The following is a 25,814-nucleotide window of genomic DNA, read 5'->3' on the forward strand; positions in this document are numbered from 1 at the left end:
GTTACGGCAATTCTAATTTCCGTGGTTTAAATATCTTTGTCACTTTCAGTGAACAATGTGTTTTAGGATTTGTAGCTTTTTAGTAAGGTCTTCTTACTTAGACACATTCGGAATTTACGTACATAAAACTGTAGTTTTCATTTCTTCATTACATAGTTAGCTTTTCCAATTTCAAATAGAACTCTCTGTATGATCTTAACTTGTATTCATCATTTCTATAACTTCAAGGTCTCACTATTTTACTCAAAATTCTACTTTCAACTTATTCCAGTTTTTAGCATCCCCAAATCTTGTTAGTTGAGGTGTTTCTGCTGCATACAGTTTCCACCGCTGTTTGACAGTATCTTATGTCTGTGTTCGCGGACAAAGTACATTTTTTGTATATGTTTACTGTAATTTGGAATGCTCTTTCCATTTTATGTACTCTGTTCTCCATGGCTACCTTTATTTTTGTGATAGTTGTTATCCATTCTCGTAAGTATTTAAAACGGTTTGTTTTAGATGTTATATTGTTATGAATTTTAACATTTAGAGGGCAAAATTGATATTTTTCATGTGTTTTTCAAATGCTATTTTAATCTTATTTTGTTTGCTTGTTTCTGTAGTTCTGCGATTTGTTCTTTGATATCGTCGAGAGGGTTTTTAATTAATGCAATGTCTTTTGCAAAACTAGACAATCTGTGTTGATTTTATTTGATTTCTTCCTAGTTGAACACCCTTAGTATCAATGGATTTTCTCCATTCTGTCACTATAACGCGCAGTTCAAAAATAGGGGTGGTGAACCATCTCGCTGTCAGTTCAGTTGGCGACGAATTTAATTAATAGAGACAACGGCTTTAGCAGGGGCAAATTATGGAATCTGGCACTTCCTGCAACAAACTCACAAAGACGTAGCAACGGTGCAGCTCGTAGTGATACATGGATATCACCGTGTTGATCGACCGTGCAGCCATAGCTCTAATTTCATGAGTATGTTGTACCTCTTCATCGCCGATCAACGCCTCTGGCGCCTTGCGTATCTGTGGCCGCATGCGCGTTGGCACGGTCCGCTGGTTTAAAAGGACGGAGTAAGTGCTGACGCGTCCATATGGGGCAGGGGAATCAAATTACAATAAAGGAAAAAAAAAAGAAAAGCGGGAGCGTCAGTCACCCGGGTCCTTCTGAAGATGGCTGGACGGTATACAGACCAAAATATCGGCCGGCCGAAGTGGCCGTGCGGTTAAAGGCGCTGCAGTCTGGAACCGCAAGACCGCTACGGTCGCAGGTTCGAATCCTGCCTCGGGCATGGATGTTTGTGATGTCCTTAGGTTAGTTAGGTTTAACTAGTTCTAAGTTCTAGGGGACTAATGACCTCAGCAGTTGAGTCCCATAGTGCTCAGAGCCATTTGAACCATTTGAACCAAAATATCGGAAGAAGTGAAATTTACGGGGCTGCACGCCAGAAATTTTATGGAGCTATCAAAATGAATTTCTTTTCCTGGTGGATCGTAGTTGAGTAGTCCTTTGAAGCAGTCCGCGCGTATTCTGCAGTTCTCTGTGTTACTACATGCAATATTCTATGTTTCTCGCTCTATAAACAGTACACTTGGCGGTGTGTGCATTTTAAAACTATTTTTGAATGTTTTATAAAAGTTCCTTGTGTTTTTATGCTTCAAATGTGGTTCAGCTGACGTTAGTTGATCTTTTATTTCTTATTCTCTGGTCTTTTTGAGTCCATTTCATGCATGTTTCCTTGATACTATAAACCTTTTCCTGTTCTTATCATTTGTATTTGCGTTCCAAATATTCGAAGCTCGTTGTCCCTTTATCTTATCGCCAACATCATTCCACCAAGCATGTTTTCCTTTCTTTTTAAGAGGGGTAGTTTCTTCTGCAGTCTCAATGTCTTTTTAAAGTTGCTCCCAATACCCAAGATTTATGTTTTTTTTCCCCAATAGAATTTTGTAACACTTTCTCCAGATAACTTCTGTCTGTCAAACTTCCTGAATTGGTACTAATTCATTTTTCTAAATGCTGGTCTAACCTTGAATTAAATGATAAATACAGGAGGTTGTTATTGTTGTTGTGGTCTTCAGTCCTGAGACTGGTTTGATGCAGCTCTCCATGCTACTCTATCCTGTGTAAGCTTCTTCATCTCCCAGTACTTACTGCAACCTACATCGTTTTGAATCTCCTTAGTGTATTCATCTCTTGGTCTCCCTCTACGATTTTTACCCTCCACACTGCCCTCCAATTCTAAATTTGTGATCCCCTGATGCCTCAGAACATGTACTATAAACCGGTCCCTTCTTCTTGTCAAGTTGTGCCACAAACTCCTCCCCATTTCTATTCAGTATCTCCTCATTAGTTATGTGATCTACCCATCTAATATCAACATTCTTCTGTAGCACCACATTTCGAAAGCTTCTATTCTCTTCTTGTCCAAACTATTTATCGTCCATGTTTCACTTCCATACATGGCTACACTCCATACAAATACTTTCAGAAACGACTTCCTGACACTTAAATCTATACTCAAATCTATACTCGATGTTAACAACTTTATCTTCTTCAGAAACGCTTTCCTTGCCATTGTCAGTCTACATTTTATATCCTCTCTACTTCGACCATCATTAGTTATTTTGCTCCCCAGATAGCAAAACTCCTTTACTACTTTAAGTGTCTCATTTCCTAATCTAATTCCCTCAGCAGCACCCGACTTAATTCGACTACATTCCATTATCCTCGTTTTGCTTTTGTTGATGTCTATCTTATATCCTCCTTTCAAGACGCTGTCCATTCCGTTCAACTGCTCTTCCAAGTCCTTTGCTGTCTCTGACAGAATTACAATGTCATCGGCGAACCTCAAAGTTTTTATTTCTTCTCCATGGGTTTTAATACCTACACCAAATTTTTCTTTTTTTTCCTTTACTGCTTGCTCAATATACAGATTGAATAACATCGGGGAGAGGCTACAACCCTGCCTCACTCCCTTCCCAACCACTGCTTCCCTTTCGTGCCCCTCGACTCTTATAACTGCCATCTGGTTTCTGTAAAAATTATAAATAGCCTTTCGCTCCCAGTATTTTACCCCTGCCACCTTTAGAATTTGAAAGAGAGTATTCCAGTCAACATTGTCAAAATCTTTCTCTAAGTCTACAAATGCTAGAAACGTAGATTTGCCTTTCCTTAATCTTTCTTCTAAGATAAGTTGTAAGGTCAGTATTGCCTCACGTGTTCCAACATTTCTACGGAATCCAAACTGATCTTCCCCGACGTTGGCTTCTACCAGTTTTTCCATTCGTCTGTAAAGAATTCGCGTTAGTATTTTGCAACTGTGACTTATTAAACTGATAGTTCGGTAATTTTCACATCTGTCAACACCTGCTTTCTTTGGGATTGGAATTATTATATTCTTCTTGAAGTCTGGAGGAATTTGGCCTGACTCATACATCTTGCGCACCAGATGGTAGAGTTTTGTCAGGACTGGCTCTCCCAAGGCCGTCAGTAGTTCTAATGGAATGTTGTCTACTCCCGGGGCCTTTTTTCGACTCAGGTCTTTCAGTGCTCTGTCAAACTCTTCATGCAGTATCGTATCTCCTATTTCATCTTCGTCTACATCCTCTTCCATTTCTATAATATTGTCCTCAAGTACATCGCACTTGTATAGACCCTCTATATACTCCTCCCGCCTTTCTGCTTTCCCTACTTTGCTTAGAACTTGGTTTCCATCTGAGCTCTTGATATTCATACAAGTGGCTCTTTTTTCTCCAAAGGTCTCTTTAATTTTCCTGTAGGCAGTACCTCTCTTGCCCCTAGCGAGATAAGCCTCTACATCCTTTCATTTGTCGTCTAGCCATCACTGCTTAGCCATTTTGCACTTCCTGTCGATCTCATTTTTGAGATGTTTGTATTCCTTTTTGCCTGCTTCATTTACTGCATTTTTACATTATCTCTTTTCATCAATTAAATTCAATATTTCTTCGGTTACGCAATGATTTCTACTAGCCCTCGTCTTTTTACCTACTTGATCCTCTGCTGCCTTCACTACTTCACCCCTCAGAGCTACCCATTCTTCTTCTACTGTATTTCTTTCGCCCATTCCTGTGAATTGTTCCCTTATGCTCTCCCTGAAACTCTGTACAACTTCTGGTTCTTTCAGTTTATCCAGATCCCATCTCCTTAAATTCCCACCTTTTTGGAGTTTCTTCAGTTTTAATCTACAGTTCATAACCAATAGATTGTGGTCAGAGTCCATATCTGCCCCTGGAAATGTCTTACAATTTAAAACCTGGTTCCTAAATCTCTGTCTTACCATTGTATAATCTATCTGATACCTACTAGTATCTCCAGGATTCTTCCATGTATACAACCTTCTTTCATGATTCTTGAACCAAGTGTTAGCTATGATTAAGTTATGCTCTGTGCAAAATTCTACCAGGCGGCTTCCTCTTTCATTTCTTAATCCCAATTCATATTCACCCACTATGTTTCCTTCTCTCCCTTTTCCCACTCTCGAATTTCAGTCACCCATGACTATTAAATTTTCGTCTCCCTTCACTACCTGAATAATTTCTTTTATATCATCATACATTTCATCAATTTCTTCATCCTCTGCAGAGCTAGTTGGCATATAAACTCGTACTACTGTAGTAGGCATGCGCTTCGTGTTTATTTTAGCCACAATAATGCGTTCACTATGCTGTTTGTAGTAGCTTACCCGCACTCCCATTTTTTTATTCATTATTAACCCTACTCCTGCGTTACATCTATTTGATTTTGTATTTATAACCCCGTATTCACCTGACCAAAAGTCTTGTTCCTCTTGCCACCGAACTTCACTAATTCCCACTATATCTGACTTTAACCTATCCATTTCCCTTTTTAAATTTTCTAATCTACCTACCCAATTAAGGGAACTGACATTCCACGCTCCGATCCGTAGAACGCCAGTTTTATTTCTCCTGATAACGACGTCTTCTTGAGTAGTCCCCGCCCGGAGATCCGAATGGGGGCCTATTTTACCTCTGGAATATTTTACCCAAGAGGACGTCATCATAATTTAACCATACAGTAAAGCTGCATGCCCTCGGGAAAAATTGCGGCTGTAGTTTCCCCTTGCTTTCAGCCGTTCGCAGTACCAGCACAGCAAGGCCGTTTTGGTTAGTGTTACAAGGCCATATCAGTCAATCATCCAGACTGTTATCCCTGCAACTATTGAAAAGGTTGCTGCCCCTCTTCAGGATCCACACGTTTGTCTGGCCTCTCAACAGATACCCCTCCATTGTGGTTGCACCTACTGTGGGGCCATCTGTATCTCTGAGGCACGCATTTGCATTGAGTAGTTCCATTGAAAAACTCTGCTTTCAGCAACGTGATCGAGTTGTTTTTCACCACAAGTCGGATTTGATATACCCATGTAGTTTGTTTTCTAGGAAGTTGTTTTGAAAAGTATAGATTTTAATACTATTGTATGCTGTCTGCATGGGCTTAAGAATTTTTCTTCATTTGCTTTGGTTCTTTTATGTGCTGGGAATTTTCCTGCTATTGATCTGTGATGTGGTTCTTTGTCTATTTGCACAGTAAAGTCTCCAGGCAGTAAAACTGCATTTTTCGATTTAATGTGATCTTTGGTGTTTGCCATATTTTGCCAAAAATTTTGTATTTGCTTCTAATGTGTTCTGTTTCATTTGTTGGGGAATGCATATTTAAAATAGTGTAAACTCTGTTTGATGATTTACATATTAGTGTGAAAAGTCTTTCATTAGTTCAGTTAAAATCTGTTATTTAGTTTAAAACATTGTTGTTTACAGTGAACTCTCTTCAGAATTTGGATACAGTCTTCATAATTCGTTTTCCTGGTTTTCCGTTAAATATCCTGAATTCTTCTCAATGAGAAAGTTGTTCGTCAGTAAATATTGTTTTTGGAGTGTTGTTATCATTGTTTTTTTCCTTTGGAAAGTTTATAAAAGTTTCAATTTTTCCTGTTTTTTAAGGGAGAAATTACTTTTCTTTTATGGAACAGTGCTACTTTTTGACGCCAGAATAGCAGAGCTAAGCAACACAAATTCAGTGGTACAAAATATTTGCTGATCCAGTAAGAAATCGCTTATTTATGCATTTTTTGTGCTAAGAGGCACAAGATACTTCGCATCCTAGAGGAAGAAATATAACGATATCATTTATGTGATCATACTGAACATCTCTGAATAGGACTGCCTCTTACTATCCACCGGCTTGGAAATAGATGGTTTAATGTATCTCTCGCTACTGAAGAATTATGAGCAGGCCATTCACCATGAAGGAAACAACATTTGACGAGATCTTGGGGTCATGTTTTCTAATAACAAGGGTATGATAATTACAAGATATGTGTGCACTTTTCGCCTTTCAATGTATCGTTAATAAAATAAGGGGGTAATCACGTGCTGCCCGATTACACCACACCACACGTTCGCACTATACTGTCGTTTATGCAACGCACGACGAAGCCAATGTCGGTTTACCGTTGACCAGTAGTGAACGCTTCGTAGGCTTTTAACCCAGTGATCTGTCAAAGTGACTTCGTCGGTAAAGAATACCATCTCAAAACAATTTGTTTTTCTATAGAACCCACTGACAGAGTTCAAAACGGTGTTTAAAATATCTGTCATGTAGCTCTTGATGTAGAAAAGTAAGGGAAGATTAATATTTATGCCTATGAAGAATACAAATTGCGCTACTTTGACCGATACCAACAACTCTTTTTTTTACACTAAGTGACCAACGAATTTATTGCAGCAACTGCTGTTCCGTTGGCAGTATTCCTTCGTACAAGTTCTCTTGGGGCAAAATTTCCAATATCGTGAAGGATTTTCAGTGTTTCAACGAAGGTAGGACGTACTTTCAGCGTTTATCTGGAAACTGTTCCACGTATATTTCTGCTCTTGATGCATTTAATTAACTTTCGGCATAAACTGGGAACATGTCGACCAGTTCTTCGTAATCGAATGGCGTTGTCAACTTGAAAATATTTTATGCAATATTAATGATTCGATTCTGTTGCTGTTTTACAAGAAACACACTGTATTTAAATTGTGACATTTCTCGCAACAAACTTGATCAATGTAGTGGTTCAACTATCTCTCAATTAACTCCTATGTCTAAGCGGCGCAGGGCCTTTGGGCAGGCTCGTAATCTTCCGGATAATGGGCAATCAATGGTCACATCAACAGGACTAAAGTATCTACATTCAGTATATTCTTGCTTAGTGAATGATTCTTAGATCTGCAAAAAGTGTGAATTTCATCCAGTCGAGATCTGTTATTCTGTCAGCAAAAAAAGTGTACGTAAGTTCATTTGAAAAAAGAAAAAAACTAAATTTATGCCCGTATCGCCGTTATTAACGAAGCTTCGAGAAGTCATTGCTCTTTGTTTCATGGGCCCTTGTTCACTGTTCGCCGAAATCAGAAGAGATTATAAGTGTCTGTATCGGGTGAAAAGCGATTTTTGGTGAGTAATTTAGTCGCCCCACGCTGTATATTAGCGTGGAAAGGCTGAATTCCGTTGCTGGTCATTAACCATTCAAACTAGAAACTAAAAGTACTTTTCTTCCTCTATTATTCATGGAAGACCGTTGTTATTCAATCCGTTGCAGGCCAACAGCAGGCGCTGCACATATCCGAGATCACTTGGCTTGGCGGTGTGTCTAACTCCTCACACGTCACACTTGAAGTGAATGGCACGGCAGAAACCTACGAACTGGCCCTGAACAAGGTAAGCAAGTAGTTCAAAGTAGGCAGCACTGACAAGGCCACGTATTTGTTTTTAATTATGTGATGCTAGGTTATTTACATGCTTGTATTAAGGGTAATCATAGCAGTTTGCTTGTGTTTGGTTTGTATTACCTCTGGTTGTCGAAAAGTATCGACTGTAGAAATCATTTGTATGACATCTCGAGTAGTGAGCCTATCCTTCCAAGGCGAGAATTAAATATGAAGTGTTTCGTTTTTGATAGACATATGACGTCGATTAAGAACTGCAAATTAGAGGCAATTTTTTGACAAAAACATTATCTGCCTCTTAGCTTTACTGTTATTTTAGAACGCCATACAGCTACTAAGTTATGCTGATGAGTCTCTGGACTCCGCGCTGAAAGCATTTTGCAAGATAAGCACATCATGTGAAACAATGTGGCGGATTTGTGATCGGATTTTCTTTCAGCATCAGTCCACAGAGGGTGCATTCGAGACGTAGCTGTACGTTCCACAAGTTAGGCAATTCCGTCAAACACGTTTTATACGTCGTACACTAACTGTTCTAGATCGTACTTCACCATCTAGTCAGCAGATATTTTTTGACATGTTACGGAGGACTTATGTTGCAAATAAATAAGCGGCCCCAAAAAAGCTTCGCAATAGCCCCATAACTTGAATATTTTCTGTTTTTTCTTTTTTTTTTAATTGGAAAAATACTCCTTTAGTCACAAGAAAACGCAAAGTACAAGCACTTGTGTGATGGGGTGAAAGTAAATCCGCATTTTCATTGCAGGTGAGTAAAGCGCAATGTCACCAAATGTAAATGGTAGACAGGGCCAGCGGATAAGCTAAAATTTATAGCTCATAGTTACCGCGAGGAGGGCGCAACAGAAATGCGCGGTGCCTTGTAGGAGACCACTGGGTGAGATATGAAGACCAAAACATCGTGTAACTATCTGCACTTGGTCATTACGTCCTCTAGGCGTCCATTACAAACAATAGTACGAACGCTCTAATGCTGTGGTACACGAAGGCCATGACAAGGGAGCAACTGGAATGGAACCTCAACAAGTGACGCGGCGTTGTCTTCGGTAACGAATGCAAGATGTGTCTGACATCAGATCGTCGTGGTACAAGAGTGCTGAGGTGACGATGTACCATTGCACTTCCCACCCATACAGTCACACATGTCGCAGCATGGAGGTGGGTCAGTCGTGTTTTGGGCCAGGATCGTGTATGTACTTCAGACCTCTCTCATCGCTGTCAAGAATAATTTGAGGACTGTGCAGAGGAAGGGGTATCGTCCCTTTTTATAGACAACATTTAGGCGATGGAGTCATCTATGAGAATACAGGAGCACAACGTGCCCTCGTCGTGAACACCTTCCTCCAGGCAAGCAGAATTCAACCGAATGGGGTGGTGTGCAGTATTGCAGTATATGGTGACAGAAAGTTGACTGACCGTGTGGGGGGCCGGTTAAAACTTGCAGTGCGTCACCACAGGAAGCCTCATAACACCTGATGGCCCCCAGAGGGCTGAGGCCGTGCAGTCGAACAGGACTGCGCAGCGTCTCGACCACTAAGGGAGATAAGAGCATGTTACAATGAACGGGGCGGAGCAGCACGGCGTTGAATGCTACCCGACAGCAGATTTTCATTTCACAGGTGTACAAAGATCAGCATTTTCTGGAAAGCTACCTCTATTTAATGACCCTAGGGTTTCACACCCCCAGTCTCTTTGTTCATGATTGTGACCGTTATATATAAAACTACAGACGGTCCGGCTGCTCTTGCTGGTATCTTTCAGCATCCTAATGAAGACTGCCTGGAGAAGTACGAGGGCTGTCCAGAAAGTAAGTTACAATCGATCGCGAAATGGAAACCACTGGGAAAGTCCGGTAAAGCTTCGCACAGATGTGTTGGTCAGTGTCTCTAGTATGCCCGTCAATCGTGTCGCGATGCTCTTTTCAGTTTTGAGTGAACAGTGAGCACGTAAAGATGCGTAGGGAATAGCGTCTCCCGCCAAGTATGAGGGCCCGATTAGAGATTTCGCCTGTGTCATGCAGTCCACATAACACAACTGTCGAGCAGTTCCTTCTTCAAGCCAATTCAAGGCCGCACACTGCAGGGGTAATGAAGACGCTCCTGCAGCGTTTCCGATGAGAAGTGTTTGATCACCCACAATACAGTCCGTAATTGGCTCCCCCTGAGTCTCATTTCTGCTCACAAAAACCGCTGGCCATGAAGACAAAATTTTTCGACAGACAACGAGCTGCAGACCTGGCCGAAAGCACAGGCAGCTGCTTTCTACGACGAGGATATTGGAAAGTTGATACAAAACTACGACAAAACTCGAAGTTGGAGCGGCGACTATGTAGAGAAGTAGGTGGAAGGTGTACCCAGCTGTTGCAAATAAAATGTTTCTGGTTTTCACTGTGGTTTCCGTTTCGCGACCGATCGTAACTTACTTTCTGGACAGCCCTCGTAGTACAAAGGTCAGTGGTCATACCATACATGACGCGTAAATACTCCCAGAAGAATTTTGTTGAAATCCTTTCATTTCGGCTATTTTTAATTTTTGTTTCACATTAAGTAATATTTTTAATTTCATAAGTTTTAGTCTTTCATTGCCTGCTCTTTTGCATCTAAGCCCACCGTCGTTACCAGATACCTAAGTGGTGCTAATATTTTGTTGGGAAGTTTAGGTTGGTAACATAAAAAAGTACCGAAGTGTTATACACTTGATTTGTTCAATCAGCAGTATCCAAAATTCAAGCGCGTGCACCAAGAAAGAGAAAAGGAAAGTGATTCAGTTATGAAGAAGTTCTGCAAGCTAACTACCAACAGATATTAATACATGTAGAGACAAAAAATGCATAATTGTAAACTTTGGTTGCCGATAAATGAATGTGCGAGATTGCAGCGCATTCTCAGCGCCCAGATGGTAGTTATAGTAAACAGGAGACATGTCGACAACAGAGCGTAAACTCTTTGCACATTGCATTTCACGTACTCAGTTGGTAAGTAATTATGCCACCCGACAGGTGCGTGAACAATATAAGCAGATGTCAGCAGTTGGGGAAGGAGGCTTAGTTGGGCTCAAAGAAGCCCGTGGGAGCAACTGGCGAATCTCTAGATGTTTGAATAGAAGCGATGGCACTAGTCGACGATGTCGACAGGAATGGGAGAAATATGGCCGAACACAGCGTCAAGGAGGAAATGGTCGACCTAGACAGATGACAGGACGAGAAGGCCGAGGCAGTGAATACTGCAACCCAATAGGCCGTTCACAGAAAGAGGGCTGAGCTCGTGGTGCCCCTTGCTGCGGGTACCATTGACCACTGTACATCAAATAACCCGTTCGCAGTAGTGTCGGGCACATTCGATTTGGAATCTCATTGACTAGGGTAGAACTAAAATTACCAAATATGCAGCAACCAGTCGCAAAATCATGTTTCATTTATTCACTTTTGCAAAACATGATTTTGCGACAGGTTGATGCATATTTGGTAATTTTATGGTTTACGGTCGCTGCACGAATTGGGAACCACATGGAGCCCACCATTCATGTGGTAGAACTGTCTTCAGTGATGAATCTCGCTTCGAACTGAGCCCTGGAGACCAGTGCGGACGTGTCTGAAGATGTCCTGGACATTGGAGGGATAGGAACCTTACTGTCGCCTGCCGACAACCAGGAGTGATAAGCCTAGGGTGCCATTTCCTTTCACAGCAGGATCCGTTTTGTCGTTGTCCACGGCCCCTTACAGCACAGCGGTAGGTCGGCGATATTCTACGCCCCGTTTTGTAGCGCTTTATCGCAAGTAATCCTGGGCTTATATTTCAGCAAGGTAATGGCCGCCCGCACATGCCGAGAGTTTCTACTGCTTGTCTTTTTGCAAAACCCTGCATTTTCCGTCAAGGACGCCGGAGCTCTCCCCCAACTAACAATGTTAGGAACATTATAGGCAGGGCCCTCCAATCAGCTCGGGATTTTGTCGATATAACACGTCAGTGGGACAGAATTAGACACACTATCCCGCAGGAGTACATCCAAAAACTCGAAGAATCAATGCCAATTCGAGTAACTGCTTCCATAATGGTCAGAGGTGAATCACTACGTTACTGGTTGTTTTGTGGGGGTTGAAGGGACCAGACTACAAAGGCCATCGGTCTCTTGTCCCACAGTCATAAAATTCTACAAGGAAGAAAAAAACTAAAAAAAAACAAGCGATTGAGATCACAAGGGATAACACAGAACCAGAAAGACACAGAAAAAAAACAGACAAAAGGAATTAACAGCACACAGATTGTGACAGTGGTTGGACGACCATGTAAACAAAAAAGGGAAAGCCAACCACCAAGAAACACACTAAAATCCAAAATCTAAAACCGGAGGCCAAAGGCCAGACTCAACATAAAAAAAGGACACGAACCCTTACATTCAGCGATAAAAGACCCCTGCACAAATAAAACTCAAAACTAAGTCAGCCATTGCGGCGTCATCCGATAAAAGTGCAGGGAGCATATCAGGCAGCGCAAACGTCTGCCTGAGCGTAGTTAAAAGCAGACAGGCCAACAAGATGTGGACCACTGTCAACACTGATCCACAGCGACAGAGAGGTAGATCCTCACGGCGCAAGAGATGACTGTGTGTCAGCCAGGTGTGGCCAATGCGTAGCCGGCAGAAAACAACTGAATCTTTGCGGTAGGCTCACAAGGAGAGCGCCACACACCTGTAGTCTCCTTGACGACCCGAAGTTTGTTGGGTGAAGGCAGTGTGCGCCATTCATCACCCCAGGCACCAAGTACCTTCTGCCACATAACTGAATGGAGAACACACTCCGAAAGGCCAATCTCCAAGTCTGGTGCATTGTCAGCCTGTTCTGCCAACGTGTCAACTCGTTCATTTCCCGGGATGCCGACATGACCCAGGGTCCACACAAAGACCACGGAGCGGCCGCCTCGGGCAAGAGTGTGAAAGGACTCCTGGATAGCCATCACCAGAAGAGAGCGAGGGAAACACTGGTCGATAGCTTGTAAACCACTCAGAGAGTCACTACAGATAACGAAGGTCTCACCTGGACAGGAGCGGATACACTCTAGGACGAGAGAGGTGGCTACCAGCTCGACAGTGAGAACACTGGAGACAGTCGGCAATGAACATTGTTCATAGTGATCCCCTAGAATAAGAGCATAACCAACACGACCAGCAAACATCTAACTGTCAGTATAGAACACGTCAGAACCTTGAAACGCGGCAAGGAGTGAAAGAAAGCGGCGGTGGAGGGCCTCAGGAGGGACTGAGTCCTTCGGGTCCTGTGCCAAATTGAGCCGAAGGTATGGGCGCGGCACACACCACGGTGGTAGACGTATATGGACCCAGAAAGCAGGTGGGAGAGGGAAAAACTCAAGCCCAGAGAGAAGAGCCTGGATGCGAACTGCAATCGTACACCCTGAACGGGGCTGCCGATCTGGGAGATGGACGAACGAGGTGGGGGACAGCAGATGGTAATTGGGATGCCTGGGCAAGGTCCAAACATGTGTAGCCAAAACGGCCAGTAATCGTTGACGCCGGAACCACAATGGAGGGACACCAGCCTCCACAAATATGCTGTTGACAGGGCTTGTCCAGAAAGCTCCAGTGGAGAGTCGGATCCGACTGTGAAGGATGGGGACCAGCAACCATAACGCAGAAGGGCATGCAAAACCATAAGCCAGACTACCATAATCTAGATCGGACTGAATTAATGCCTGGTACAGTCGTAGAAGGGTTGACCAATCAGCACCCCAGCTTGTGTGACTCAAGCAACGAAGTGCGTTAAGATGCCACCAGCATGTTTGTTTAAGCTGCCGAATATGAGGCAGGCAAGTCAACTGGGTATCGAAAACCAATCCCAAAAACCGATGTGTCCCCACCACAGCAAGAGGTTCATCATCAAGATAAAGCCATGGCTCAGGGTGAACAGTGTGATGCCGAAAACTGGAAGCCATGCCCTACAGCCCAAGTCTGTGCCTTGCGGATAGCGCCCTGCAGCTGCCGTTCGGCAACTGCAATGCCAGTGGAGCTATAGTATAGGCAGAAGTCATCAGCATACAGAGAAGCTGAGACAGATGTTCCCACCGCTGCAGTGATTCCATTAATTGCAACTAAAAAGAGGCAGACACTCAAGTCAGATCCTTGTGGGACCCTATTCTCCTGCACTCGGGAGGAACTATGGGAAGCCACAACTTGCACAGGGAAGGAACGAAGCGACAGAATATTTTGTATGAAGATCGGGAGTGGGCCCCGAAGACCCCACGTATGAAGCGTGGCGAGGATGTGATGATGCCATGTCATATCGTACACCTTCCACATGTCAAAAAAGACTGCAACCAGATGCCGACGCCGGGAAAAAGCAGCACGGATGGCAGACTTCAGGCAGACCAGATTGTTGGTGGCGGAACGGCCCTTACGAAACCCACCCTGAGACGGAGCACCGAGCGGGGTGGGGCAGTGGTTAGACACTGGACTCGCATTCGGGAGGACGACGGTTCAATCCCGCGTCCGGCCATCCTGATTTAGGTTTTCCGTGATTTCCCTAAATCACTCCAGGCAAATGCCGGGATGGTTCCTCTGAAAGGGGACGGCCGACTTCCTTCCCAATCCTTCCCTAATCCGTTGAGACTGATGACCACGCTGTCTGGTTCCTTCCCCAAACCAACCAGCCAACCTGAGACGGAGCTAGAAGGCTCCGAGACTCAAGTATCCAACTCAACCTCTGGCTCAGCATGCGTTTGAGCAACTTGCAAAGAACGTTGGTGAGGCTAATGGGGCGGTAGCTGTCCACCTCCAGTGGGTTCTTGCCAGGTTTTAACACAAGGATTTCCCGCCATTGCGACAGGAACTCATCCTCAACCCAGATGTGGTTGAAAAGGTCGAGGAGGCGTCGCTGGCAGTCCACCAAGAGGTGTTTGAGCATCTGACAGTGGATGCGATCTGGTCCAGGAGCCATATCAGGGGAAGCAACTAGGGCACTCTGGAATTCCCACTCACTGAACAGAGCATTGTACACATCAGGGTGGCACGTGTGGAACAAAAGCCTCTGATGTTCCAACCGCTCTTTCAGTGTGCAGAATACCAGCGTTTAATGTGCAGAAGCAGAACTCTGAGGAAAATGCTCTGCTAAGGAGTTTGCAATTGCGTCAGTGTCAGTACAGACTGCTCCATTCAGTGAAAGCCCTGGTACACTTACAGGGGTCCGATAGCCATAGAGTCAATGAATCTGGGCCCAAACCTGCGATGGAGAGGTATGGAGGCTTGCATCAGCAAATGAGGCAGTGGGCTCGCGCACGGAGCCGTATAAGGGGATGAGGTGTTCCAATGAGGGATGCTGCTTGTGTTGCTGGAGGGCCCTCCTGCGATATCTAAACGCCTCAGCGATCTTGGCTGACCACCAAGGCACAGTCCTCCGCCGAGGGGACCCAGAATAATAGGGAATTGCAGATTCTGTGGTAGTAATGATGCCGGTGGTGACCGAGTGAACCACCGCATCAGTGGCGTTGTTGGAAAGCGGCTCATTAGTGTCAATGGAGGTGAACAAGTCCCAGTCAGCCTTATTCATAGCCCATCTGCAGGGGTGCCCAGAAGAGTGATGCTGTGGCAGTGACAGAAAGATCGGAAAGTGGTCACTACCGTACAAGTCGTCATGCACACTCCATTGGACAGATGGTAAGAGGCTACAGCTGCAGATCCAAAGGTCGATGGCTGGGTACATGCCATGTGCCACACTGAAATGTGTGAAGGCACCATTATTTAAAAGAGAAATGTCGAGCTGTGCCAACACTTGCTGAATGACGCTGAGTCGGCCTGTTGCCAATGAACCACCCCACAGATGGTTATGAGCGTTGAAGTCGCCCAGTAACAGAAAAGGTGGTGGCAATTGGGCTATCAGCGCAGCCAGGCCATGCTGCAGGACATCACCACCTGGTGGAAGATAGAGACTGCAGACTGTATCAGCCTGAGGCGTCCACACCCAAACAGCGACAGCCACAAAAGGTGTTTGTAGAGGGACACACTCACAGTAAAGTGAGTGAAGAACATAGGTGCAGACGCCACCTGATACCCTCCCATAAGCTGCCCAGTTCTCATAATAACCCTGATAGACACAGAGGGCGGGGGTTCGCATCGCCAGAAACCAGGTTTCCTGAAGAGCAATGCAGAGGAAATGGTGATGCCTGAGAAGTTGTCAGAGCTCAGCAGGATAGTGGAAAAAACCGCAGCAGTTCCACTGAAGGGTGACAGTGTCCATGGCCGAGAAAGGCAGGAAGGGACTGATGAGGCAGATTACACCGCTGGTTTACCTGCTGCCAGTGCTGAGTACCGATGGGAGTGACATCCATCATGTAAGAGGGACCGGCGAGATCTAAGTCCTCAGTGGACGCCAGAATCTCCACCTCATCCTCAGACGCAGAGCTTGTAGGGAGCGGGGGACTGGGTGCCACTGCAATTTCCTTGGTCTTAGGGGTCTTCGATTTCGATTTCTCGCGCTGTTCCTTCGGTTGCCCTTGCTGGGAGGGCTTCTTTGATTCAGTCTCCAGGACTGAAGGGGACCGCGAAGCCCTATGAACAGCGACCTGTGGCTTCGTCAGCCACTGGCACGTGTCTGCTGTGCCACTGGTAGGAACCTGGGAAGGGAGTAACCCAAGGGATCCCTTCCTAGCGAGAGAAGCCGAAGAAGATTTACGCTTCTCTGGCTTAGAAGTGGGGACTGGTGTCACCAATGGTTGTGGAGGTGCTGCTCCCGAGGGAGGTGGTGTGGGAGCAACCGGGAGGTGTTTTGTAGAGAGAACATTTTGCTCATGAGGGACCGATCTAGATGCTTGTAAAACAATAAACTGGTAGGAAAGATCGCAGATCTTGGAATAAAAAGAATTCCTGTGATCTTGGCTATCAGTTTATTGTTTTGCAACAGGGAGAGTAGGGTTCCTCCCCCCCCCCCCCCTCCACAATCAAGGGGCAGGTTTAGACATCCGGCTCTGAGATGCGACTGTTTGGACGTGGTGCTGATGGGGCTAGAACAGTGGTAGTCATGCGAACAGGATGGAGGCATTCAAACTTCTGCTTAGCCTCAGTGCAGGTCAGTCGGTCCAGGGTCTTATGTTCCATGATTTTCTGCTCCTTCTGGAGGATCCTGTAGTCTGGCGAGCAAGGTGAATGATTCTCTCCACAGTTGACACAAATGAGAGGCGGGGCACGTGGAGTATTGGGGTGTGATAGGCGTCCACAATCTCGACATGTGAGGCTGGAAGTACAGTGGGAAGACATATGGCCGAACTTCCAGCACTTAAAGCACCACATCGGGGGAGGGATATAGGGGCTGACATCACAGCAGTAGACCATCACCTTGAACTTCTCAGGTAATGTATCACCCTTGAAGACCAAGATGAAGGCACCAGTGGCAACCTGATTACCCCTCGGATCCCGATGCACATAACGGACGGAATGAACACCTCGACGCTCTAAATTGGCGCGCAGCTCGTCATCAGACTGCAAAAGAAGGTCGTTATGGAAAATAATTCCCTGGACCATGTTTAAACTCTTATGAGGCGTGATGGTAACTGAAACATCCCCCAATTTCTCACAAGCGAGTAACCTTCCTGACTGGGCAGAGGATGCAGTTTTTATCAATACTGACCCAGAGCGCATTTTGGACAAGCCTTCCACCTCCCCAAACTTGTCCTCTAGATGCTCTACAAAGAATTGAGGTTTCGTTGCCATGAAAGACTCCCCATCAGCTCTCGTACAAACTAGGAACTGGGGCTAATAAGTGTTGCTGCCATCCTGAGCCTTTCACTCCTCCCACAGTGTCGCCAGGGAGGGAAACGATTTTGGGTCGTATTTCTGAGCGTTTAATTGAGCCCGAGAACGATTAGAGACTGCTGGTGGTTGGCCACCAGCAAGCGAAGATGTCCTAAGCTTCATCTGCCCTGGTGCCACCCACTCCGACCAAGGGCGCCGCCCAGCCACAGCAAGGGCCACCTGGCAGGATGGCCATTGCCGGGAGTCCCGTTGCTCCAGGGAGATAGGCATCTACTCCTTGGCATACGTGGGGAGTTCACAGCGCAGGCATCAGCAGAGCGGTCCCTGTGTTGTCAGGAGGCTACAAGCAACTGCGTACGTGGCGGCCCTACCACAATGGACTGGCTACCGTGCTGGATATTAGGTGCAAGTAGTCCATGGTCGTCGTCTCCGCAGAAAGCAACACTGCACAGTGCATGATGGAAATCGCACCCACGAGTATATTATCACCCAAGAGATGGAGAACGAGCGGGACTGCAATGCGAGAACGAGGAAACTGGCTAAAGGTCTCAATGCACGATGGACACAACGCACCATGTAAGGCGCCCTTCCCCAGTTGGCTCGCTCTTCGGAAGAATTTTGAAATATGAAGGTCAAACCCGAGAGGGGACCATCACATAAGGGCCGAAACGTGTGAGACTCCTTTTAGTCGCCTTTTACGACAGGCAGGAATACCTTTGGCCTATTCTAACCCCTGGCCCCCCAAGGGGGAAATACGTTTCTGCCTTGGTAAATTTGTGAAGCTCTTTGTCTTGAATAAATTATCCATTTTTCCTCAAACTATGATCATTTACTTATCTGTACATGTTCATCACATCTACAGATTTCTGTCCCATTCAGATAATTCCTTCGTGGTGCGCCCTCTTCTTTTTTCTTAGAGTTTATTATCATGTTACTAGCGGGGCAAACATTAATAGCCTCGATGAAGTTGTAGTATTTTCTCTTTTTCTCAATACGACAAATTAATTTGGATTTTTATATTCACTCAGCAGAACTCGATATGTTTCTCATTCAATCACATACGTTTCGTCATCTGTGTAGTATCTTGTCTGGCTCTTAGTCTGCTTCTTAATGTGTTTTATGAATGTATTACTTTATGGGTTTCCATTCATCAGTTAATTATGGATTGACAGCATATTAAGTATTATTTTCAATACTTTCTTCCTGGTGTATGCAACTCTATTTTACTTCTTCAGTCGCTTTACTTTTAGCTTTGCTTAGGTAGTATACATTAAAAATCCAAGGATGAAGTATTAGAGCTGACATCTGCGGTAATTATTTTCACTCTACTGTTGTTGTTTTTGATTTTCGCTTGTGAACATCATAAGTAAAATAAACGAGGTTGTCCAGAAGAGTGATACAACGATTTTAAAACGAAACCAGTTGGATAATCTGAAATTTAATCTCAAGTAGTATGAGATGGGACAGGGGGAGGGGGAGGCGTGGTGGCTGTGAAGGTGTGAGAGTATTGGAAGCCGTCGCTGGGCTGCAACTCGTAATTTTCAAATAGAAGTCTGGCGACAATTCAAACAGTTAGATAATTACTGGAGAAACGCAGTAGTGCCGCGATGGATGTGTTTTTGATTTTTCTTTACTGAGCCGAATCTTTGTGTCACTACTTCATGGGACGACGCTTTGTTTCAGGTTTATAAAACCAAACTCATGTTTCATCTGAGGTCATACTTTGTGGAAAAAAGCTTCGCCTTCAGTCTGGTAACAGAACGATATTTTCCGGCTAATGTCAAGTCTGCGACTTTTCATTTCAGGTTCGGATATCCGCAGAAACCACTGACAACAAATCTCTCGATGGTCATACAATGTGATAATGAGAGATACACTCTCCTACGAAGTTCCAATTACGTTAATAATTTCGCGCTGAATGATGCTTCAACGTGCATAAAAATACATTTTTACAATTAAACGAACAAACAGGTGAGTTTAAAATACAGTATTGTAAATATGGACGAATTTCCTCATTAGATGCTGATGAAGGTGAACAGAGATTTTAGGAAAGACAACGGGACATTGTTTGAGGCAACGCAGTCAGACGTTGGCAACTCTGTTCACTACGTGATCAAAACAATACGGACGCCAGTACGTAATTCGGAAGTGACTACTGGATGTCAATAGAGGCGTATTCGCCATATACAAGGCGGCGGGGAACATTGTGCTGTCAGTAGAGAAGCAATAACAAGTCAGGGTTCAGTGTCTTCAGAGGTGGACTGGATGTCATCTGAGTAAGAAATGCACCAGGGACATTTCAACCCTTCTAAAGCTCCCCAAGTCGAGAGTTGTTGAGCAGCGACATTAGCCGGCCGGAGTGGCCGTGCGGTTCTAGGCGCTCAGTCTGGAGCCGAGCGACCGCTACGGTCGTAGGTTCGAATCCTGCCCCGGGCATGGATGTGTGTGATGTCCTTAGGTTAGTTAGGTTTAATTAGTTTTAAGTTCTAGGCGACTGATGACCTCAGATGTTAAGTCGCATAGTGCTCAGAGCCATTTGAACCATTTGAGCAGCGACATTCGAGCATTGCTGCGGCTGGCTGTAAAAATTCACGTCAAATCAGCGTAAGGAATCACTAGTCAGTTCCTAAATGCTACCAAACGTCCAGCTAGCACAATCAGTGTTCGTACAGAGTTGAAAAGAATGTGGTAGAATGTCAGAGCAGCTCATCGTAGGTCACACATTTCTGTAGTCAGTGTCAAGCAGCGCTTGAGGTGGACAGTGGATGACTGCAGACGAATTATTTGGATGATGAAGCATGCTGTGGCACTCCAAAGTACGGGTATGAGCTCGGCGAAAGCCTGAAGAGAGTCATCTGCCGCCACGTGTAGCGCCAAGAGTGAAGTACGGAGGAGGCGGTCTCCCTTGTGATCAGGGTGTGGCCCCCTTACTGTCCTTCAAAAAAAAGCTTTACCTTTGGTAAGATATTAACACATTTTACTTTTCACCGAATAGTGTACATAGTGTGAGTCGCGTGAGTCATTACAACCCTTCTATTCCGTGAAAGGTTCAATATATCGAAAACAAGGTTTTCGGCAAATTATCATACTTAGAGGATCAAGTAATTCGAGGTGAAAAGTCTAGGTGCCTCATTATGTTTAACGCATTATTAGTGATTTGAGACTGGGGATGTTTCAAAAAAAAAAAAAAAAAAAAAAATTAACTGCAGCATTCTACATAACAAATCTCGTCAATTCAGACAGTGATTTAAATGACTTTCAGCTTCCTCTCTGAAAGCCAACACATAACTAACTACCTACCTACTTCTTGCCTCGACGACTCAGGTTTCCATGGCGAGTACCGTAAACATCGTCTATCAATGTGTCGGTGGTGCAAGTTTCGTTGGAGAGGTGCATGAACTTCGAATAATAGGTCATTCAATGGCCGCATAAAGAGGACAAAAATAATTACTATATTCAATGTATTCTTACTCCGTGATTACTTGTTAGGTCTACACAAAATATATACCACTGAATTCGTCTCTCTGTGACCTGCTGTTCCTGCAACAAAAAATAGCTTAGTTCCATTTAAGGCAAAAAGTTGATGCCTGTATCACGGCTATGAATGAAGTTGCGAGAATACATTACTGTTTGTTTCAACAGCCCATGATAGCTCTTCATCATGGCGTAAATTGTCCACAGTTTTCCTAACAGGTCAAAAATAATTTGAGGTGAAAAAGTTAGGCGTACCGCACTACAGGGTCCTCAAAAATTCTGTGGCCAAACAGACAGATACGATGACGGAACAACAACAAAAAATATCTCTTTCCGCAGCTATATGTCTGCAGCGCACATTCACTAATCATCAGGCATGCTTAACTAGCGCTGTTGCGAGCTGAAAGTACAAAAAGTACTTTCTTGAAACATCGTTACACCAGAGTTGATTTCAGGTACCTAGTACTGTGCCATCCTGTCGCTCGAATCTAGCAGTTAACCAGGATGTAGCGCTTTAGTGCGTGCTTGGCGGTCGCAGTACCTTACACTGAACACCACACATGCAAAGATCCTTGGACCTCACCAGATTAGATTTCTTTCTCTGGGGCCACATGATTGTTCGAGGATTGACATCTGTCCACACGTGCGTGTTGTGTTAACTTACTGTCATCTCTTGTGAATCTTGCGTCATCTGTTGAAATGCAACCTGTGATTTGGATCTTCAGCGGGCGTTATCTCAACAGGTATTGGTTTCCGGACATTTAATTACAGTTCCAGTTCTGACCCATAATACCTTCTGTAGGAATAGGCGACACTTGTTTTAACTGCCCTATACAGAAGTAAGCAAGAGGAGAAGATGGGTAATAAACAACATCAACAAGAACCAAGAGGGAACAATAAGATCGAAGGCCAAGAACGTAGCTCTCGGATTAAAAAGGCGGTAAGACTGGGATATGGCCTTTCGCCACTGTTGTTCAGTCCATCCATCGAAGAAGAAATCACGGGAATAAAAGAAAAATTCAATAGAGGGATTAAAATTCATGGTGAAAGGATATCTGTAATAAGATTCGCTGATGTAATTGCTACCCTCAGTGAACGAGAAGTAGGTTGTAAGGAATGAACTGTTCAATCAATACAGAATATGGAATGAGAGTAAACAGAATAGAGACGAAAGTAATGATATGTAGCAGAAATGAAAATAGCGGGAAACTAAACATGGCCGTGTTGGGTAGCCGTGCGGTCTCAGGCGCCTTGACCAGGTCTGCGCGACTCTCCCCGCCGGAGGTTCGAGTCCTCCCTCGGTCATGGGCGTGTGTGTGTGTGTGTGTGTGTGTGTGTGTGTGTGTGTGTGTGTGTGTGTGTTGTCCTTTGGGTAAGTTAGTTTAATTAGTGTGTATGCCTAGGTACCGATGACCTCAGCAGCTTGGTCCCATAGAACCTTACCAGAAATTTCCAAATTTCAAAAAAAAAAAAAACTTAACATAAAAATTATTTTGGCAATTTGTAGATTGAGTGGACCCAGATATTGCTCATAACATGTTCCATACCACATCCAGTGTCAACAGAAAGTGTAGGTTTGCGTGCAGTTACAAACAAAATGATTTTTGAACCGGAATTTTACGTGTCCATTCGGTAGTCAATACGTTTTAACAGGGACAGTAAAATACGAAGAACAAATAGCAAACTAGCAGCCACTCAGTAGCGCTGAATATTTGGCGGTAGCAGTCAGCAGATGCGAGAGCAGGGTTTTCGCTGTCAGGGCATCCCATGGAAGATGTGATGAGCAATTTTTGTTTGGGCTGACTCCAGATACACAGGCCGGCCGGAGTGGCCGTGCGGTTCTGGCGCTGCAGTCTGGAACCGAGCGGCCGCTACGGTCGCATGTTCGAATCCTGCCTCGGGCGTGGATGTGTGTGATGTCCTTAGGTTAGTTAGGTTTAATTAGTTCTAAGTTCTAGGCGACTGATGACCTCATAAGTTAAGTCGCATAGTGCTCAGAGCCATTTGAACCATTTTTCCAGATACACGATGCCAAAACTAAATTACGAGAAGTCTGCGGAAACACCAGAGAAAGTGGGCCTGACTGCTCTTAGGAGCCGGCCAGGGTGGCCGTGCGGTTCTAGGCGCTACAGTCTGAAACCGCGTGACCGCTACGGTCGCAGGTTCGAATCCTGCCTCGGGCATGGATGTATGTGATGTCTTTAGGTTAGTTAGGTTTAAGTAGTACTCAGTTCTATGGGACTGATGACCTCAGATGTTAAGTCCCGTAGTGCTCAAAGCCATTTGAACCTTTTTTTTTTTTTTTTTTTTTTTTTTTTTTTTTTTTTTTTTTTTTTTTTTTGTTGCTCTTAAGAGCGACACTCGTGTGTGTGTGTGTGGATGGTATACAATCGACGTTGTTTCCATTCATTTTCACGTAGAGTATGTTGTTTCTCGAAAATCCTTATCTGGTACGGTGCTGCCTTAGAGCGGATGTATCGCTGCTAGAGCTGCGATTGTAGCTTGTGAAGTAAATGTAGTAGACACCTCAAAACTGAAAGGCTTTTTGTTTCCTTCACAGACGGAGTCGCAGCTGGAGGAGTGTGCGACCCCTGATGGAGGACCCGGGCAGTGCCGACACCTGGCCAACTGCGTGCTGCCCAACTTCACTGACAACCTGGATGACTTCCTGCCCTACCTCTGTGAGGTCGACGGCAGGTCAGTAGCTGCTTCTAATACAGAATTACTTTCAACAACGTTGTGGCGTCATTTGTGCAGAATGCAAGCCCTCGTGTCTGTTGCGGGTGTTGTCTGCTGATTGTGTTCTTGCAGATCGCTTAATCACTGGATCAGAACAGGAGGAGGCTGAACGACTCATTTGCTGTCTCGGAGGTTTTCCTCTTCGCTGCCTGTCCTTCCTTAAACTTCCATCCATTTTAATAACAAATCATATAATTTGTAAGCACTGACGATTTGCTGACTCGATGCTTACTAAATTTTTATCTGACGCTTTTGGCTAAACATTGCCCCTCTCTTGCTTTGTCGGTTTCGAATCTGGCCACTGATGACGACCAACCAATAGCGGTAGCAGGCATTTCAACCAATAACCCTTCTCCAACATAAGTGTGGAATAGTGCCTTTCTATCCAATGACGATGGACCGCCAATGGTATTCACAGGAGATGAGGTACCATACGCCCCTTCTTCTGCATCAGAGCGGGAATATTAGCCTATGACTATGGCCCACCAATGGTAGCCCTATGAATTTTAACCAATACTATCACTTCTTCAGCACGAACGCCAGAAAACTCCCCCTTTATAAGTGGACTCGACACTCGTCTCAGTGTTCAAGCAGTAGTGAACACCAAAATATCCTGAGGAAGATCCCAGCAGAGGAGTCGAAACGTCGAACATTTTAGAAGAAACATGACGCGACCTAATAACCAAGAAGATTTTAACTTTATTACCTTACTCGACAGTATATTGTGGTGTTTTACGACAGAAACAGTTACACTTGCACAGTCGGAATTGTCAGTCGCCGGTTCGCCTTGGAGATGGCTGCACATGGAATAGCCAAAATATTGGAAAATGAAGCACTGCTGTTCCTGATGCACGCCCGAAAATTATGGAATATGTTTCTATTTAAATCTTAATAATAATGTCTTGTCAAACACGGAAGAAAAAATAATTAATTTCAGGCTGAGCCGTAGCGGGGTTGTTGGTGTCGCCTTTCGAATTGCTGGCGCCACTAGACCGATCTTTCGTGGGATACCCCTGTGGTTTGGGGCCATTAAGATCTTTGCTCGAGGTTGTTGGTGGAGGACGGGCGTGCTGTGACGAGGCGAGTTGGGCAGTTGATAACGGACACCGCGCGAGGGGGGAGCTCGCCTTCTGCTGGCTGCAGCCTGTCTGGCTTTTCTAACCGTGCAGGCCGCAGCGACACCGCGCCGTCGTGCTGTCAAAGCGTTGCCGGCACTGTAGCTCAGCGGCCGGCACGTTAGCTCAGCATGTTCGGTCACAGGGTTACCTACCCTCTGTAATAAAAAAAACTGAGTGAACGGATCAATGAAGAACCTGGGCGGGTGTCATCGAACGTCCGACCCGAGGAAAATCAACGAACAATATAGAACAAAAATGAGATAAAAAAAGCGTGCTCGGTCAGAGGGTTAATCGCCCTCTGCAACAAAAAACTGAGTAAACGGATCAGCGATAAACTTGAATGGGTGTCATGGGACGTCTGTCCCGAACAAATGGAACGAACAATGAAGAACAAAATGACATAAAGATTTACTACGACTAATTATTACTGTTTAAAGAGAGCGTTTTGGGTCTTACTATTATCGCCATTTCGGCGTAATATGTTCTCGCTCCCCGAGGTTAATTATTTTGCAATTGGTCCCTGCTTCTTTGTATTGAAGTTATTCAATATCGGAGTCTCTATATTTTATTTATTATTGGTTTACGTGAGAGTTACTTGTCTGAGTGTTTTGTAGCTAAGGTTGATTTAAAATTTTCAGTCATTTAAATTTTATTAATTACAGGTTTAACGAGAGTTATTAGTCGAAGTCAGTTGTGTAACTAAAGTTCATTCGAAATTTTCAGTCATTTAAATTTTATTACTTACTGGTTTAGAGGAGAGTTGTTATCTCAGTTTTGTAACTGGAGCTGTTATCATTGAGGGCCTGCCTGTTCCCTTTTTAATTAAAGCAAGAGCTGCAAAGTAAGAGCTGTTTAGGTTAGCCGAAACTCTTGTTAATCAAGATCTATCTGTTTTATTGCCCTATTATTGAGAGATGAAATCTTACTCAATGTATTATGCTATTAACTGAAATTTTGGTTGCCAAATCG

At 44.4% G+C, this 25,814-nt stretch overlaps 1 protein-coding gene across 6 annotated transcripts in view; it reads left to right on the top strand.

Moving 5' to 3' along the window:
* LOC126475123 (inter-alpha-trypsin inhibitor heavy chain H4-like) overlaps positions 1-25,814 on the top strand; it is a 306,057-nt gene that overhangs the window by 279,061 nt on the left and 1,182 nt on the right. For all 6 annotated transcript variants that reach the window (XM_050102753.1, XM_050102761.1, XM_050102734.1 and 3 more), the window contains exons 17-18: positions 7,617-7,735; positions 23,549-23,685. In XM_050102753.1, coding sequence (XP_049958710.1) covers positions 7,617-7,735; positions 23,549-23,685 — 256 coding nt within the window. The remainder of the gene's footprint in view (positions 1-7,616; positions 7,736-23,548; positions 23,686-25,814) is intronic.

The sequence above is a fragment of the Schistocerca serialis genome, chromosome 1 (genome assembly GCF_023864345.2).
Source record: "Schistocerca serialis cubense isolate TAMUIC-IGC-003099 chromosome 1, iqSchSeri2.2, whole genome shotgun sequence".
Lineage (NCBI taxonomy): Eukaryota > Metazoa > Arthropoda > Insecta > Orthoptera > Acrididae > Schistocerca > Schistocerca serialis.